The sequence below is a fragment of the Cydia amplana genome, chromosome Z (assembly GCF_948474715.1).
Source record: "Cydia amplana chromosome Z, ilCydAmpl1.1, whole genome shotgun sequence".
In the NCBI taxonomy this organism is placed as follows: domain Eukaryota; kingdom Metazoa; phylum Arthropoda; class Insecta; order Lepidoptera; family Tortricidae; genus Cydia; species Cydia amplana.
The window spans coordinates 2,903,382-2,920,129 of record NC_086096.1 but is presented as its reverse complement, the minus strand read 5'-3'; the positions used below and the strand labels follow the sequence as shown (position 1 = coordinate 2,920,129).

Below are 16,748 nucleotides of genomic sequence, written 5' to 3'. Positions count from 1 at the left end.
GCATGTAGTTCAATTTTATGACTAATGATAATATTACAAACAATACATTATGACTTAAAACTTTATGGGAAACAAAGGGATTAGGATAGTGATTAGGATTAGGTATTAGGGACTTAGTGGGAGGGCTCTCATTTTAATACTGACGATAAAAACAAAATTACCAATGCCATTTTTAAATGGTTGCTAGCGCTGAAAAGAAGCGAATAAGGGAAGGGAAGCCAGATAATCTTAATAAAGGCCTATACTAGGTAACTAAATGTCAATCCGGCTTTAGGTCCGCCACCCCTCGAGGAGATCCGAGGTTGGACTCTGGCCTCCCCGCTGCCACCACTTCTCTTCCCACTTCCCGAGAAATGCGAGCCACTAAGTGACACGGAGGACTCGAAAGGTAACCCTCCATCTGTTTTAGGCCTCGTCAATACGGTCATGGTCAAATAATAGTGGCACTTATTAGAGAAAGACAAAAATACAGATTTTCTGCAAAGGAACAAGAATCAACCATATTTGAATTTCCACTAAATAAATATTCAGATAATAAAATGTTGACATCTATCCATCTTAAAGAAGCAAAAATCTTGTTAGTGATGACAAAAAATTACAGTTTCTTGGATAAACAATAAATAAAAAGGAAACAATAATTATACCTCATTTGCCAAAAAGTACTTCAATAAACTAGCAAGGACACAAAAATACCTAAAGTCTAAAAAGTATTGTTGACGTTTTGTCCACGTTCACACACGTGCAATGCAAATAGGTCAATTCGTATAGAACTCTCAACACAAAGTGGCCCATTTTCGTTGCGCGTGATTGTATTTTGACCTTGACTGTATGCAGATGCTGGGATATCCACCGAATTTGGCCTGAGACTAAATTGGCTTGCGGGATTGGTATATACGTTCGAAATTGGTTATTTAGAGATCTTTGATGTTGAGCTGCTAAACAACTGTCAGCTTTTTACATACCAGGATCATAAAATTATCCAGATAATTACTTTTGCGCAATGCACTTTAAGGAAACGACTTTCCTATGCTGCGATTCGCGTACTGGGATATAACCGCGAAAATGGAAGTTCGCAAATAACAAATATGTAATCGATTGAAAAAGTTATAATCGATTCTTTATTATCTTGTCACTAGGGTTTTGAGACTTTTGAGAAATGTCTATTTGTATTGTATTCTAAACGTCGATAATATTCCAGGTAGGGACCTTTAAATTCAGGACGTGGTATACAAAATTGTTGGTCGTAACGGAAATCAGGCACTTCACATACGGGGCGGGGCTTATATGACTCGTAAAGCACTTTTTTACTTGGAGCGGTTTCATTTAGGCATTCCGCCTTTTTTTTTTTTTTTACGTTGGGGAAATGCGTTTACGCATGCCACCTGGTCCGGGGGAACCAGGGGGTATGACGGACTAACCAGTGGAGGACTACCGTCTAAAACCACCAACGAGTGCCGACTCCGCTTTAGATGGGGTGCCGCAGGGTCGCTATCAGCATTCGACCGCCTAGCCGGGGAACTATATCTGGCAGTAAGTTTGGGGCTGGCGCTGACGGCGGCGTCGAGACTGTCCGGATTAAAAGGATCACCGGATTAACGAGGTCCCAGACTAGCGAGGCCCTACTGTGTTTTAAAATATGCAACGTAGACTCTTATTGTAAGTACTGAGTGATAGATACATACGATACGATTTCTCTTTAGATCGCTGTCTCTTATTGTACTTATCTTCTTAGTCATGTTTATTAAACAGGTTATGAGAATAACGGAGATTGTTAGGTAATAGGTTGCGTGGTTGAAAATATCTCATTGACTTATTTATTTGCGTTTTAATGTTATGGGAATATTGTTTTGTAATAACACTGCTAATGCGTAGAGGCTGTAATCTGTAATGCTATCGGTAAATATATTTTTTATGCTAATTTGCTTTACTTTTATACCCGGTCTTCAATTAAAAGTACTACATGACTTCCCATAGAGAAATGTCAGCACTCGTTCTAAAGCATTACGTTCTTTACAGGCACAATACAACCTGACTGGGCGGTGGCATCACCGTCACCTACACCACCAGCGCTGTTCACCGTCACTGCCATCAAGGACGAACCTCCCAGCGATTCGGACGAGCCTAGAGGTAAGCGTCGGTCTTCGGCCTCGACAGTCCTTCGGCCTTGTAGGATGCAAAGTGACTAAACGCGCACCTAGTGGTGGGCGTGTTAAATAAGTGCTAACGTATGCGAGCGGACTTCGTAACGCTGCACTGGTCGCTCGCCCACTGAGACCACAAGTAGTCTATACCGCAGAGCGAATTTTAGGAGGATTTCACTGGTTTCCCCTCTACAAAAGCATATTTTTCGGCTGTTTGAGTTTTCAATGCTTCATAAATTTTCTGATAATTTATGGATCGCCAAGCGAATTGTATGCTACGATGCTTTTCTAGAGTTCTAGGCCTCATCACGCCATAGGCTTAGGCAGAGCATTCGCTATAATTATTTAGTGCGTAGCGTTCCCATTGGTTGGCACCAAATTTTCGTGTTTCTATTGGTAGGTTTTTACTTGCACATTACGCTCCTAGCTCAGCTGTAGTGGATAAATATGTAGATGTAGTTGTAAAGTCCGTAAGCCCCGGGGACAAAAAAAAGTCATGAAGTTAAACGAATCTTTAAGCGTCGTTCCAATACCCGGCCATTTAGAAAAATATTGTAGGTTGAATTAGGTCTCATTGCGCTGAACTCGTAGGCTGCTTGGTGATATTTAAGTGAAGAAGAAGCCTTTGAACACCACGCCTATCGTGCGCGGCGTGAACATTGTCGGAGTGCACGAAGATTGATATTGGGCTGTAGCCGCGCACGTCTGTTGACGACTTTAGCAGTCCATGGGTTAATGAAAGTCAAAAGTACCTACGCATGTCTAGATAGATCTGAGTGTCCTAAGGTCAAGTTGCAATTTTAGGTACAATCCTAACCGTAGTTGACAGTAGAATGTATTACGGGAAAATCCCAATTAGGGGCTTTTCATAAATTACGTCATTTTAAATTAGGGGGGGGGGGGCTGGACATCGGATGATGGTAGCATGACGTAGGAGGAAACGGGGTCATTCGAAGCATGATATTTGGATGATTTTAGGGTGGGAGGGGTCATAAATCGTCAAAAATAGATGACGTAATTGATGAACAGCCCCTTACACTAGGGAAGCATACGAAAACCTTTTTGTTAAAATTATTAAAATTATACCTATTGAATTCTAATAATCTTATTAAAATGGAATGGATATTGCCCATATCGTATAGATCTAGTATAGCTCCTTTACCCTTAATAAGCGAAAACTCTAGTACGGAAACGATGGCACTTATCTACGTGACTACTACAGTGTCTATCTTCAATCGTGCGGTAAAAATAATGCTTATTTGGTCACATGGATAACGTCATCCATCACACGCCCGCAGGTTCGATATCCCGGAAAAGCAGTTGGGGCAAAAAAGACTGGACGTTATCTGCGTCGCCGCCGCGGCCCGCGCTGTTCACCGCAAGCGTCAAGGAGGAGCCTAGTGACTCGGACGAGGCCAAAGGTACGCTGATCAACCTTAGGCCTCGCTGTTCTGTATAGGTTATAAAACACAGTCGTCTTCTCTAGTTCATTTTGGTGACGTCGTACTATCCGCGTCGCTGCCGCGGCCCATGCTGTTCATTAGACGGGGCCAAAGGTACGCTGATATAGCTTTAGGCCTGGTTAAAGCCTGGCCTGGCTATGATAAGCAGAGTCAGTAGAACGCATAGGCCGTCTTGGCGCGTCACCCTAGTAAGTCTCATAAAATCGTGGACACTTTTATTAAATTCTTTGTAGACTTTGAATCTCGGCCTGTCAAGTCTCTCGGCCTCGTGTATCACCGTACGATAAGTGTCCGATGTTCGGCGACAGGTTCGCTCCGGAAAACCGGATGGGCGGATTGGACGATATCGCCGTCGCCGATTCGGCCCGCTCTGTTCACGGCGCCCGCTGCGAAGGACGAGCCAATCAGCGACTCGGATGAAGCTAGAGGTCAGTTAGAGGCTAGGTGTGTGAGCGAGACAACGTGTGTATAGCGATGTCCCGCTCGCGCGCTCGAGCGACGAGCCGGGTCCAATGTGAAGACTGCGTTAGGCCTAGTTGGTTCGTATCTGTCTGTTCGTCTAGACTGTCTAGAAGAACCGTGTCTTGCGATTCGATAAGCAATTGATCTTCATTGTTTTCTATTGGTGTGTGTGATGTGACATCTTATGATTTCAAGTTTTATTTTCTGTTGGTTTTAATAGTATTTTTTTCCGCTTTGAGCTTATTTTTTCCAAAAGGGAAATTTAAATCTCCTATATATTCTGTTGGTCCTATTCATGGAATCTCGCTAACGTATAATCGACTTATAAGTCCATAGTCGTCAAAGACGGGATAAAGCGTCCGTGTCTTTCTGGTTGTCAAGGAGATACGTCCGCATTATACCTTAATCCCGACAACCGCGTCAACCGTCCTGCCTGTTTGATGTTTTCTATGTGCCTTGATGTTTATTGTCCACTTATTTTTATGGGTTCACTTTGGCTTTGTGTTTTTTCTTCTGTGTTTTATTAGATGAGAGTTTGTAACTTTGTATCGTTTAATGGATAGAAAAGCCAAGTTTTCAAAAGCAATTAATATTGGTTTGTTTTATGCTATTTTAATTTGTACACTTATTTTTTGTCAATCGTGCGTGTGCTTCAAAATGTTCTTTGTGTTGATAATTTTATTAGTTTTCTTTTCAACCTTTTGTTTACAAAATTGTGCAACATTATCGTTAAATATTAGGCCTAGTGCATCCGTTAGTTGGTTCCTAAGCCCTCATGCCGAAGTAAACCGAACCTAATAGACCTGGATCTAAAGAACGCCAATACATGAACGGACAAGTACAACCGAAATGCACGATAACTGAATGACATCATTTACATGGCATTTTGATGTCAGTACGTTCTAATTGGCCTGTTTGTACAGTCAGCAGCAGAAGTTTCTAAGCGGGCAAGGTGTTCCTTGACCTTGACACGCTCTTATTCTCTTAACAATAAAGTCGCGTCAAGATAATTTTGAACACCTCGTCCGCTTAGCAACTTCTGCTGCTGACTGTACCTCTTCTGCAATGCAACTAATAATTCCTCGTTTTTAACACTAACTTCGAAAAAACCTCAATCCAAGAACATGGCCGATTCTAGGAACTGGGTGAATCAACTTTTTCTTGTCACTCGTTGCCATGGTTACGTTCTCTTGGGTCATTCTTTAAAACCCGATTTTTAGGCATTTAAATTCACCAAACATGCTTTTTTGTGATACTTATAAACCCTTTCCATTGAGGGTCGTCTACCCAGGGTGTCAGAAGGAGGTGGTGTACAATGTCTTCTAACAAACTATGCTACTATTGTCTCTTGGCTGACCGGACAGAATAACAACAAGAAATAGTTGATCCACCCAACTAATTATTTTCAACCGATCAAAGCGTTGATATGATTCTATCATTTCATTCGCGCAATCCACGTAGATTTTACCAAAACTGGGCCTCAAATGGCACAGTATAAACCTATATGTCAAAATTAGCCACAAACTACCCTCTTAAAATATACTCTATACCTTCGTAATAGAGTCCACTTTATACACGATTGTATCTAGGCCGTTTTCAAACGTACAGCTTATAGTAAATATTTCAATTTACGATAGGTGACTACCTATCGTAAATTGAAACGAAACGAAAAAAAAACTGGAGCACTGACTGACTAGTCAGTGCTCCAGTTTTTTTTTCGTCTATCGAATTATGATGATTAGCGAATGTCAGTCAATATGTAATGCGTTTGCTAATAGAGTACGGGTGGAATTCACGTGAAGTGAAATACCGGTGGTAAAACTGATTGGTGGTATCGGAATGGAGTATTTGTGGTTGGTAATGTTTTGGAACTTATATCGACCGGATATATGGACCGTGATTACCTTTTGTATTGTTTTCGCCCCAGGGAACCTCTACCTTAAACACTATAATAAGTGTGCTTGTACCTGTGATGTACAGTCAGCAGCAGCGCAGTTGCTAAGCGGGCGTGGTGTTCAAAATGATCTTGACGCGACTTTACTGTTAAGGGATTAAGAGCGCGTCAAGGTAATTTTGAACACCTCGCCATCTTTGCGACTTCTGCTGCTGACTGTACATGTGAATTGCAATACTTAAATAAATACAAATACAAAAAGTCAAACCTAAATTAACTATAGCATGAAGTGATCAATTCTAAAATGGCATTTCATCAAATAATCAATATGATCTGGAGACGACATTCATAAACCAACTTCAGTCAGCAGTTAATTATATATGTTATAGTTAGGTATTATCTTATTAAACCTGTAATTACATTTTGTAGCTATCGGGCGTATTATAATTACTAATTAACTAATTACACAATTATCGATGTATGTGCCCGCCTATTGAACTGAATTAATGGCCCGATTCGACTATGTCATTTCATAGCTCGTGGTATAGCAAATATTGTCATAGAAGGCTATAACGTCATTTGAATTTATGTTAAAGGATCTGGCTATAAAAATGCAATATGTAGTGCGACATAAAATAGTAAACTTAAATAAAATTGAACTAATAAAAACCTTAGCAAATTTGTTGCGTTGCCATGTTTAAGCATTTAAGTCAAAAATGTGACGGCTATGTAGGAAGTGGTGCCCTCAATAATAGGGGGCTATTACTGCAGTGTTCTGCCGCCAGAGTGCAGCACTAGCACCCATCGTAAACCATAGAGTAACTTATATATACTGTGCCTTAAACTGTTTTTTGACAAGTTTTCACAGACAATAAAATATGACATTGATACATCAAGGCGCTTTGTTTACAAAGGGCCTACCGGGAAACGTGAAATCGAATCTCAGCTATCTGCCTCTTTATCGCTCGAATACGCAAGAGTGACAGAGAGGTAATAACAAAATTTTGAGTCTCTCGTTTGCGGTTGCGGTAGACCCTTATGGCTCCTCTTCACGATGGACCAGCGCCGGCCACTCCAAGGGACGCATTTATTTATTAGCAAGTGATATTGCTATCTCATTCTACCGCATGGCGTGGCCGGCGCTGGCCCATCGTGTAGAGGAGCCATTAGGTTGTGACGGATTGTGGAAGTGGCGCCCCTTACGCAGTTTCGCATAATATTCGCTGTTGTTTACAATTTCTTGTCGGACTATAATTAGAATTACGCACGTGCGATTGAGTTTGAACATGTGGGTGGGAATTCTTTACTTACTTTACTTAGCATGTTGCATCAACAAGCACAATGAACTTGTCAAACTTTTCAAGGATATGGCGGGTCAACGTACGAATCCTTGGTTAATAAGCCCAGTTGTTTGAAACTTGAGTCTTGTAGGTTTCGCTTTGTAATAACTTTGAACATGAAATAACTAGGCATCGGAGTTTTTGTCGCATGGTAAGACTAATAGCAAGCTATGGAGTCGACATTTGCCATAAATGTAAACTCTTATTCATACTCATACTCATGATTAATTTTATTTAATATGAGAACAGATTACTAAATAGTTACTACGTATATGAGTTTAATTTATTAAACCTCATTTGTTGCAATAGAGCCGAAAGTGAATGGAACTGTCACCTAAGAAAATAACCTTCCACAATTAAAAAAGTTATGAATTAATTCTATCACTACTGTCATTGATTAGTTGTTTACTTGAAAGATATTTTACGTTTCAACATGTGTCCGTGTATACTTTCATACTTATTTAAACGAGAAATTGGAAAGATTAATCAGATGTGCGATTTGGTCGAATCAATTTTATCAGCGGTCAGTACCTACATAACATTAGGTCTTTCGCAGCGATGTAGTTTGTATAGTTGTATGCTAAAATAGTTGAAGTTATGAATTCATAATCTAACAGAAAAATATTTTTTTATATAATTTGACTAAGATAATATACACGACTGACCGCTCTAAAGGCATTTTAAGATAAATTAAATAAATGAGTATGAGTATGAATAAGAGTTTACATTTATGGCAAATGTCGACTCCATAGCTTGCTATTAGTCTTACCATGCGACAAAAACTTCGATGCCTAGAAATAACAGACTTCTTAAAAGTTTCAAATGCCATCAGACATCGGATTATTGAGGGCAAAATTTAATGACAGGTAGGGAGATACTATATCGATAAACTACACAGTATCGATGTTATGTTCCCGTATTAGTGATCATCGCTCCAAGTTTAGTGTGTAAAAATATCATTTATAAAAGTAATATAATAGCTTATATTCGAAACTTGGCGCTCTTAACTGAGCGGCCATTTAAAAATAAATGATTTAAGGCTTTATGTAACGTTTGGCTTCCTTTCAAAAGTAATATTATAATGTACTTACGCACTTACAAATAATAAACTTGGAGCTATACTAGTAATACTAAAATATCGACAATTGAGAAACTTCTTAGTTGGTTAAAACCCGGCCGTCATAACACGAACTCCCAATTTACGAGTCGAATTAGTCCCCACGTTATGATCAGTCAGTGCGATAATATGTAATATGAGATAGTTACGCATAATTTAATAAGTATTAGTATATCAAGTATTAATTAATAATTATGCACTGCAATAAGGTAATTACTATTTACGGTGATAATTAATTATACTATACAGCTCATGTTTTGGTTATATTTACGGATCCAGGCAAAGATCCTTAGTGTTGGACCAAGTTAACTCTGCATGGTATTTGCAATGACAAATGTCACAGTGTGGTATTGTCATCATTAATGTCAAAACATCTGGGAGCATTGCTCTGAAAACATATAAAAACTCAAAAATGCGCGTTTTCCCAGAGATAAGACCTAGCTAGATCGATTTTTCCGCCACCCCCAAAACCCCCATATAGCAAATTTCATCGAAATTGCTAGAGCAGTTTCCGAGATCCCCGAAATATATATATAAATAAATAAATACCTATACAAGAATTGCTCGTTCAAAGGTATTAGATTACTCTGAAAATATATATGCGTTTTATTTGTTAAATTTATTCGTTCGTTTATATATCTTAGCGTAAGAATAAATGGCTGTAGCATTGTGAAAGCTGGCAAATCATATCCTTAACGGGCCCACAGATTACCAGTTCGCCGGACGTTATGGCCTGTCAGTTAGACGCAAAAGGTGACAGTTCAATCAACACTGGCAATCTGTGGGCCCCTTTAAACGAATCGTCGGGTGAACCAAAACTCACTACTTACTACCACAAGTTAAGATCCGAGCCATATTGAAACGTATTACCTACTAAAATAAGTACTAAACAAGATCGACTTTTCGAATTTAAACTGTTGTGAGACATACTAACATAAAACAAGTGAGTCTAAACCGTAAAATTATTCAAGATCGACTTTTGTTCAATTATTTTTATTTAGTGAGTTTTGGTTGTCAACTGACGAAGTTATTTCCTGTACCCTTTCATTCGATAGCGTGACGAGCGTTCGCGTTTGCGGTAAGTGTCATTTTGTATGAGATTTTGAGTTTGCAAGACGTCCCGCTTGGCGCGCTGTTCTAAATCCCGTACAAAAATAGACAACGCAAATGCGAACGCTCGTCACGCTGTTGAATAAAATTTACACTAGGGGTTCTGTAATTCTATGTGCCAACTAAAAGTTTATAAACATATAAATAAATGAGGACTACAAACAGTATGTATATTATTGGTTGCATGCATCGATGTTGTATTTATGACTACTATTGTAGGTTCGGCGTAAAAAAAGTTAAAAGGGGATGACGTCACGAGACCGCTTTTCCGTACGACCGTAACCCCTATTTCCTCTCTGGATAGTAATAATTATGGAAAATATGTTTATGCATTTTGATGTAGTTTAACCACAGCTAATAATAGCATAATAATAAAAAAAAACGAAAAAAGACAAACGATGAAGCAAGCATATACATATATCATATTAATTAGGTACCTAACTATAAATTTTGTAAAAATATTTCCATAATGTGAATCAATATCCAGGGATAAAAATGTCTACTATTAGATATAGAAACGATATGAATCGGATATGTCAGTGTCAAGCAAGTGTCAAAAAGTGACGTTTCTTCAAACAAAAACTTCACTTTTGACACACATATCCGATCCATATCGTTTAGATATCTAATATTTGACGTATCTTAAAGTTCGAATATGGCTGTACTTTTTTCGTCCTCTATTCTCTAAACTAAATACTTGGTGAACTTGGTTCCTTACCATACTCATGTTTAACCCCCCATTTTCCAGAGCCGAGCCCACCCCGCCGACACGCGCCCCGCCACCACTCGCACGCCGACCCGCGCCGCCGCGTCCACCGCTGCGAGTTCCCCGCCTGCGACAAGGTGTACACGAAGAGTTCACATCTGAAGGCCCACAAACGGACACATACAGGTACACAACGGCCCAATAATGGACACAAATGATCATTAAATCAAACTTTAGGACTTAAATTTATCCGCGATAGCTGAAGTCGCCGATTCGAATCCGCCACTGAAGGGCTTACTCGCTTTTTAGGGTTCCGTAGCCAAATGGCAAAAAACGGAACCCTTATAGATTCGTCATGTCTGTCTGTCTGTCTGTCCGTCTGTCCGTCTGTCCGTCTGTCTGTCCGTCTGTATGTCACAGCCACTTTTCTCCGAAACTATAAGAACTATACTGTTGAAACTTGGTAAGTAGATGTATTCTGTGAACCGCATTAAGATTTTCACACAAAAATAGAAAAAAAACAATAAATTTTTGGGGTTCCCCATACTTCGAACTGAAACTCAAAAATTTTTTTTTCATCAGACCCATACGTGTGGGGTATCTATGGATAGGTCTTCAAAAATGATATTGAGGTTTCTAATATCATTTTTTTCTAAACTGAATAGTTTGCGCGAAAGACACTTCCAAAGTGGTAAAATGTGTGTCCCCCCCCCCGTAACTTCTAAAATAAGAGAATGATAAAACTAAAAAAAATATATGATGTACATTACCATGTAAACTTCCACCGAAAATTGGTTTGAACGAGATCTAGTAAGTAGTTTTTTTTTATACGTCATAAATCGCCTAAATACGGAACCCTTCATGGGCGAGTCCGACTCGCACTTGGCCGCTTTTTCTATGCTACACGACATGTATATCAGTTTTTAAGATACTAGCGACCCGCCCCGGCTTCGCCCGGGTTAACAAAATATACATAATAGATAGAGTGATTCAATAGGAAATATTGAATCACTCTATCTATTAAAAAAACCGCATTAAAATCCGTTGCGTAGGATAGACAGACAGCCGGAAGCGACTTTGTTTTATACTATGTAGTGATTATTTTAATGAAAATTACTTATTGAAATAAAGATTTAACCAAGAACCGTACTAATTCCAGGTGAAAAACCCTACAAGTGCTCATGGGACGGCTGCGAATGGCGCTTCGCGCGCTCCGACGAGCTGACCCGGCACTACCGCAAGCACACGGGCGCCAAACCCTTTCGGTGCCGCCACTGCGAGCGCTGCTTCAGCCGCTCCGACCACCTCGCGCTGCACGCCAAGCGACACGCGTAGCCCGTCAACAACAAGCCAATCAGGACGCAGGACACGCAGGTAGCTCCACGCTGATTGGCCGAGCGGGCAAGCCGAGCCGAGCGCGGAATTGATCGCGGGCCGAACCAAAGATTGCTACGCTGTTAGTCACTCAGATTATGCTTTAAATTTTTTTCGTTTTTGTAATCTCTTTCGGCTTGGTTGCCGGTTAGCTTATGCCGCCAAGCGGCGAGTGCCATCATTGGGCGGGGGTGCGAGATCTTTTGTCAACTACCTAAATAAGGGTTTGTATAAAGGCGTCCGCTGGCGCGTGTGCACGGTGAAATAAATAGTATGGGCAACGCTAACTAGCGCGGACGCGTGCGACGGATTTTATCTAGCCAGCTAGCGGACGCCCTAAGGCCTACTTTACACGGAGCAAAGGATGACTAGTTGTCAAATGCGACACAAACGTAAGGGCTGATTTAGACGGCACGCGAACTCGCATGCGATTTTAGTTACATTGCTGACTGTTGGTTACTAATTCAACCGACCAATCAAAACCCGCAATGTTCTTGCATCGTCTAACGAGCCTTAACGCGTTGGCGCGCGTATTTAAATGACTCTCACACGACGCAACTGGAAAATGTATACGGCAGCTTGTCATCTTTGGGTTGCCCAGTGTACGGCATCAGGCATTAGATGGATATTTTTATTAAGTAACAAAGTGTAAGATTATAAAATCATAGAAAAATAAAAGTCATGTAAAATTGCATTTAAGTCCAACGAGACAAAAATTAAGTCGTATATGGTTTCTGTAATTTAAAAATATGGTAGTGGTTGAATAAAGATGTTAGTACGAATAATGCCCGAACTCCTTGAGACTGATTATAATTTTTTATGCCTTTTGAATTTCCTGTCATACAAAAAAATACAAAACGCTTTCTTCCATATAAATTTACGCTTTAGATCATATTATTGAAACTATTAACATCTTTATTTTAATACGCCGTATATAATTGATAACCAATTTCTTCTTGAAATTTGAACCCAATGACAAAAAAAGCAAAGCATTCGCACAAATTCCCCGCCCGTATGTTTTCACTACGTGACATATTATTTATTGGTAAAGCTACCTTCGCGCGCCAAAATGTATGTATGTATGAAAGTAATCATACATTTTGGCTGGGAGGTAGATTGGGTAAGTACCCACCGAGGCCCGTCACTTTAGTTAGGGTTAGGGGGCGAATCTGCGTGTCAGAGCGAGATAGCTGTCGTGGCAGACAAAGATGTCTGGCAGCTTGTGTTAAGGCGAAGGTACCATAGTGTATTAAGAAGAGTAAGTTATAATCTTCGAGAAGGTCGCGAGATGATTTTTATAACCATGAGGTATTCAATGGTACGTGTAAAACAAAATGGATACCTTGAGTTCTTGTTACGTATATCTGTTCTGCTAAACGTACCATTTGATTATCCAATGGGGTTGGAAACTGTCAAATGTTTGCATAGATGGCGCCAGCATAGGTTTTACCTGTCTCTAGTTTGGTTCCATGAGATTTGCCTTATAGGATTAACATTCAGGCCACAAAATTCCCAATAGTATTTCACACTTTTATTAATACTGACAGGTAACATCTATGCTGGCGCCATCTGTAAAAAACTTAGACCGGATAACCCCATTTTCAATGCTATTCCTTCAACTGAAGATTATTTTAGCTAATACCTAATTTAAGTACACTCGATTTAAATACTTTTTTTAGAATAATACCTACACGAAAGATAAAAGAAATATTTTGGATTTTCTTGAACCAAATTAGCTGTGAATTTTAGCGACCTTCGGCTTGTAAAAGAAATTTCCATGAATGCACAACACGTAGATTCGCCCTAGTTATACGTCTCGTTACCTGATGTATTTAATCGGTACAGTCACTCGTCCGAAAATGAACCTTATGCTTCATATTAAAAGTCGCAAATCGACTGTCTAGCTAGATCCATGTATGTTGTACGAAATTGTGACGTATTCGTTAGATTTAAGATATTTTTAATGTCGAGGGAGATTTTTTATAGATAAAGCGTATGGTATAATTATTTATATTTTACTGTTCTTATGGTTGACGTTTGCTTGAGGTTTTTATGTAGGTATAATGTGATGATACCCGTATGGAATGCAATGTTAATCTTTTTTATACTTCAGGATAGTTTCAAATTGCAAAAATCTGTTAGGTTAGGCTAAAGATTGGGAGTGTCTTAGTTTTATAATGTTACTGCATTTACGAGAAAAACTAAAGTAACATGGGTATTTGTAATTTGAAACTGATTTCGACGAGTGACTGCATTCGAAGCAAAGTATGTTTATTTTTTATTACGTTTATTATTAAGATATAAATAGTTGTTTACGTTAAGCTGTTCCGTAATCTACTCTTTCATTCCGTTCTTTGTCCCGCTTAGTACGGACCACGTCTGTCGTTTTAAAAACAAAAATGTTTTAAGGCAGACTATTGAGTATTATTTTTAATGGGCGGATGACGGATTGCAATATACGTCTTATTTAAACCAAATTGAATTACCTACGTATATCGTTTGACATGATTTTGACGTATATTGCATCCGTCATCCGCCCATTAATTATTTTAATTTGTATCAATATTGTGTCTTACTTCTCGTTTTTACTATAAAACAGATTGCTGCTATAACGATTTTGTTATACGTCCTAAACGATAGCGCATTCTGTTCTTTAATGAATTCGAGATAGCGAACGAAAAATACTCAAAAGCGATTAAAATAGGTAACTATACGTTTCCAGATCATTGAACTTAAGTTATTACTACGTATAGAACCAGCACAGAAAACCAGTATTTTGCGCCATGAGTTGTTTTGGCATCAAACCATAGAAGCGGAGCGTGCATCTCGCGACCTGAACGCGTAAGCGCCATGAATTTTACGGCGCTTACGTCGTTTTAGACGCGCGGTACAGGTTGCGATTGCGGTGCAATGTTACGGTGTGACCTTTTTTATAGCGTTTGAGCGTGAGAGGAGTTTTTAAACGACAGATTATTTATTATTGGTCCATGACAGACGGGCTAGTAATACGGGTTGGATTTTTCCGCCGCCTCAGGTTGATTCTAGACGGCTTTAGGGTCCCTCGGACCCAGTAGATAGGTACGCTTATATATTCGTTTTTATTGTAAATTAAATTTATTGGCTTCGTCTCGTTTTAAAGCCTGTTAGCTTTATGACAATTTATAACTCGTTTTTCGCTTTGATGTTAATCGTTGAGTTACAAGATGACCAATAGTTTTCTATTTTATACTTATTTAACGCGTTCGCAGTGGTACATTCAGGGAATTAAATTTCCTACCCATTTCGTACCTTGTCACAGTGACAATAGTATGTGGTCCCTAGAGAGTTTCATATTGATTGTCACTGTGACAAGGTACGAAATGGATCGGAACTTAAATTGTTTGACTGTACCTATGACTCCTAAGGTAGGTACAGAAATTATACCTTAAGTCTTTATTCAATACCGAATACTGATTTAAAAAAAAAACAGTCGATGCAATAAAGTCAGGACGCTTACCACGAGGAATTACGTACATTGACCCGCCTGTCTCTATCGCACGCGTTTAGTTATATTGCAGTCCCGCTCGCACAGTGTCATTGACCGCCGTCGTCATGGGCGAGACAGCAATCTAATTACATGCGGGTCAGTGGACATTATAAAGTGTCGTCGCATCAAATAATTCAGTACATTGACCTTTATAATAACATCCTTGTCACTCGCGCGCGATAGGTGTATTGTTGTCGCTCGCGATCGGCGTATAAGTTCAATGTATGAAATTATTCTTATTTGGTGACGGCACTTTAATAAAACAACCGTAAGACATACACCCCAAGAATGAGAGTCTAAAATATTAATTAACACCAGCCATATTAATGAAAACACCATTTGTTTGAATATTTCGTTTCCACCATGGGCAAATAGTTTCGTTTATTTAAATTCACAAGTGGCATTCAAAAGTTATTTTACATCGAGGGTTTCCAAATGTTGGTGATAGACCATTTGTCCCCGCTTCGCGTGACCGCCGTCATACATGAGACGGGGACAAATAGGAATAATTAGTATGAAGCGCCTGTTCCCATCTGTGCCCGGCGGGGACAAATGGGAATACACTGGCAGGAATAGTAGGCCCGCGGACCGTAGTTTGGAAACCCCCGTTTTACCCAATTGATAAATCCTAAGGAACGTTCCATTTTTGCCGCCAGCGCTCTTAATATTGTCACAAATAAAGTATGGATGCTGAGCACGAAGAATTTCGTACATTGACCCGCCATTTCCTATCTCTATCGCACGCGCATTATTATATTGCTTACCCACTCGCCTGACGGGACAGACGTATACCTAATTACGCCCGTCCGATAGAGATAGGAACAGGCGGGGCAATGTACCAAATTCTTCGTGCTTACCGTCCTTACTTTATAACATTTTGTTCTAAAATTGTATGTATGCGAATCGTAGTCATTAAAGATATCCCACTCAACGAAGATTGTGATTGACTTTTAAAAAACTAGGGAGTAAGTATGTCTAGAAATAGTCCTAAATATTCAGCTACTTTGTCATGAGTCTTCGTTGGATGGTCTAAAATGTGTGTTGCCAAATGTTTCGGCAGACATGTCGATACTAGACTATACATACATACAGGGTGTTAAGGCCACGCTCAAATAAAGGTAGTAAATTAAAAATTAATAAAGTATGCTTGGGCCATTGATCTATTATTACTACGTATAGAACCGGCACAGAGAACCAATATTAAATCGTTGTTTTGAAGCGGAGCGTGAATCTCGCAACCTAAACGCGTAAGCGCCATGAATTTTACGGCACTTACGACGTTTTGGTCGCGTGGTACAGGTTGAAATTGCGACAATTTAATTGTTTGGTATGGGTTCTCTATAGTAATAATAACTCAATGGCTCGGGCGTAAGTTCTAGTGTTAAAATATGACGCGACAATTGTCACTTACTGAACACTTGTCAGGTAAAGTGGCAATTGTCAGTCGCAAAAATATCTGTCACATTTAGACACCAGAACTTATAGAGGATACACACACAGACCGTGCAATGTGTGTAACCTCGATTTTTATAAAATATCATAAAACCTCATTCGTGTGATAGGCCATGGTGGAATGAGAAAAGTAAGTCATTTTTGAGTCGAAATTGACTTTAAT

The 16,748-nt window shown here is 39.5% G+C and overlaps 1 protein-coding gene across 3 annotated transcripts in view; it reads left to right on the top strand.

Annotated features, from left to right (window-relative positions):
- LOC134660916 (Krueppel-like factor luna) overlaps positions 1–11,799 on the top strand; it is a 91,109-nt gene extending 79,310 nt beyond the window's left edge. The window contains exons 3-8 of one of the 3 annotated variants that reach the window (XM_063516795.1): positions 275–388; positions 2,017–2,127; positions 3,440–3,562; positions 3,913–4,032; positions 10,276–10,419; positions 11,393–11,799. In XM_063516795.1, the coding sequence (XP_063372865.1) occupies positions 275–388; positions 2,017–2,127; positions 3,440–3,562; positions 3,913–4,032; positions 10,276–10,419; positions 11,393–11,568 (788 nt within the window). In that variant the 3' untranslated portion in view covers positions 11,569–11,799. The remainder of the gene's footprint in view (positions 1–274; positions 389–2,016; positions 2,128–3,439; positions 3,563–3,912; positions 4,033–10,275; positions 10,420–11,392) is intronic. The other 2 variants (XM_063516796.1, XM_063516797.1) reach the window with 2 other exon arrangements.
- Positions 11,800–16,748: the final 4,949 nt, after the last annotated feature.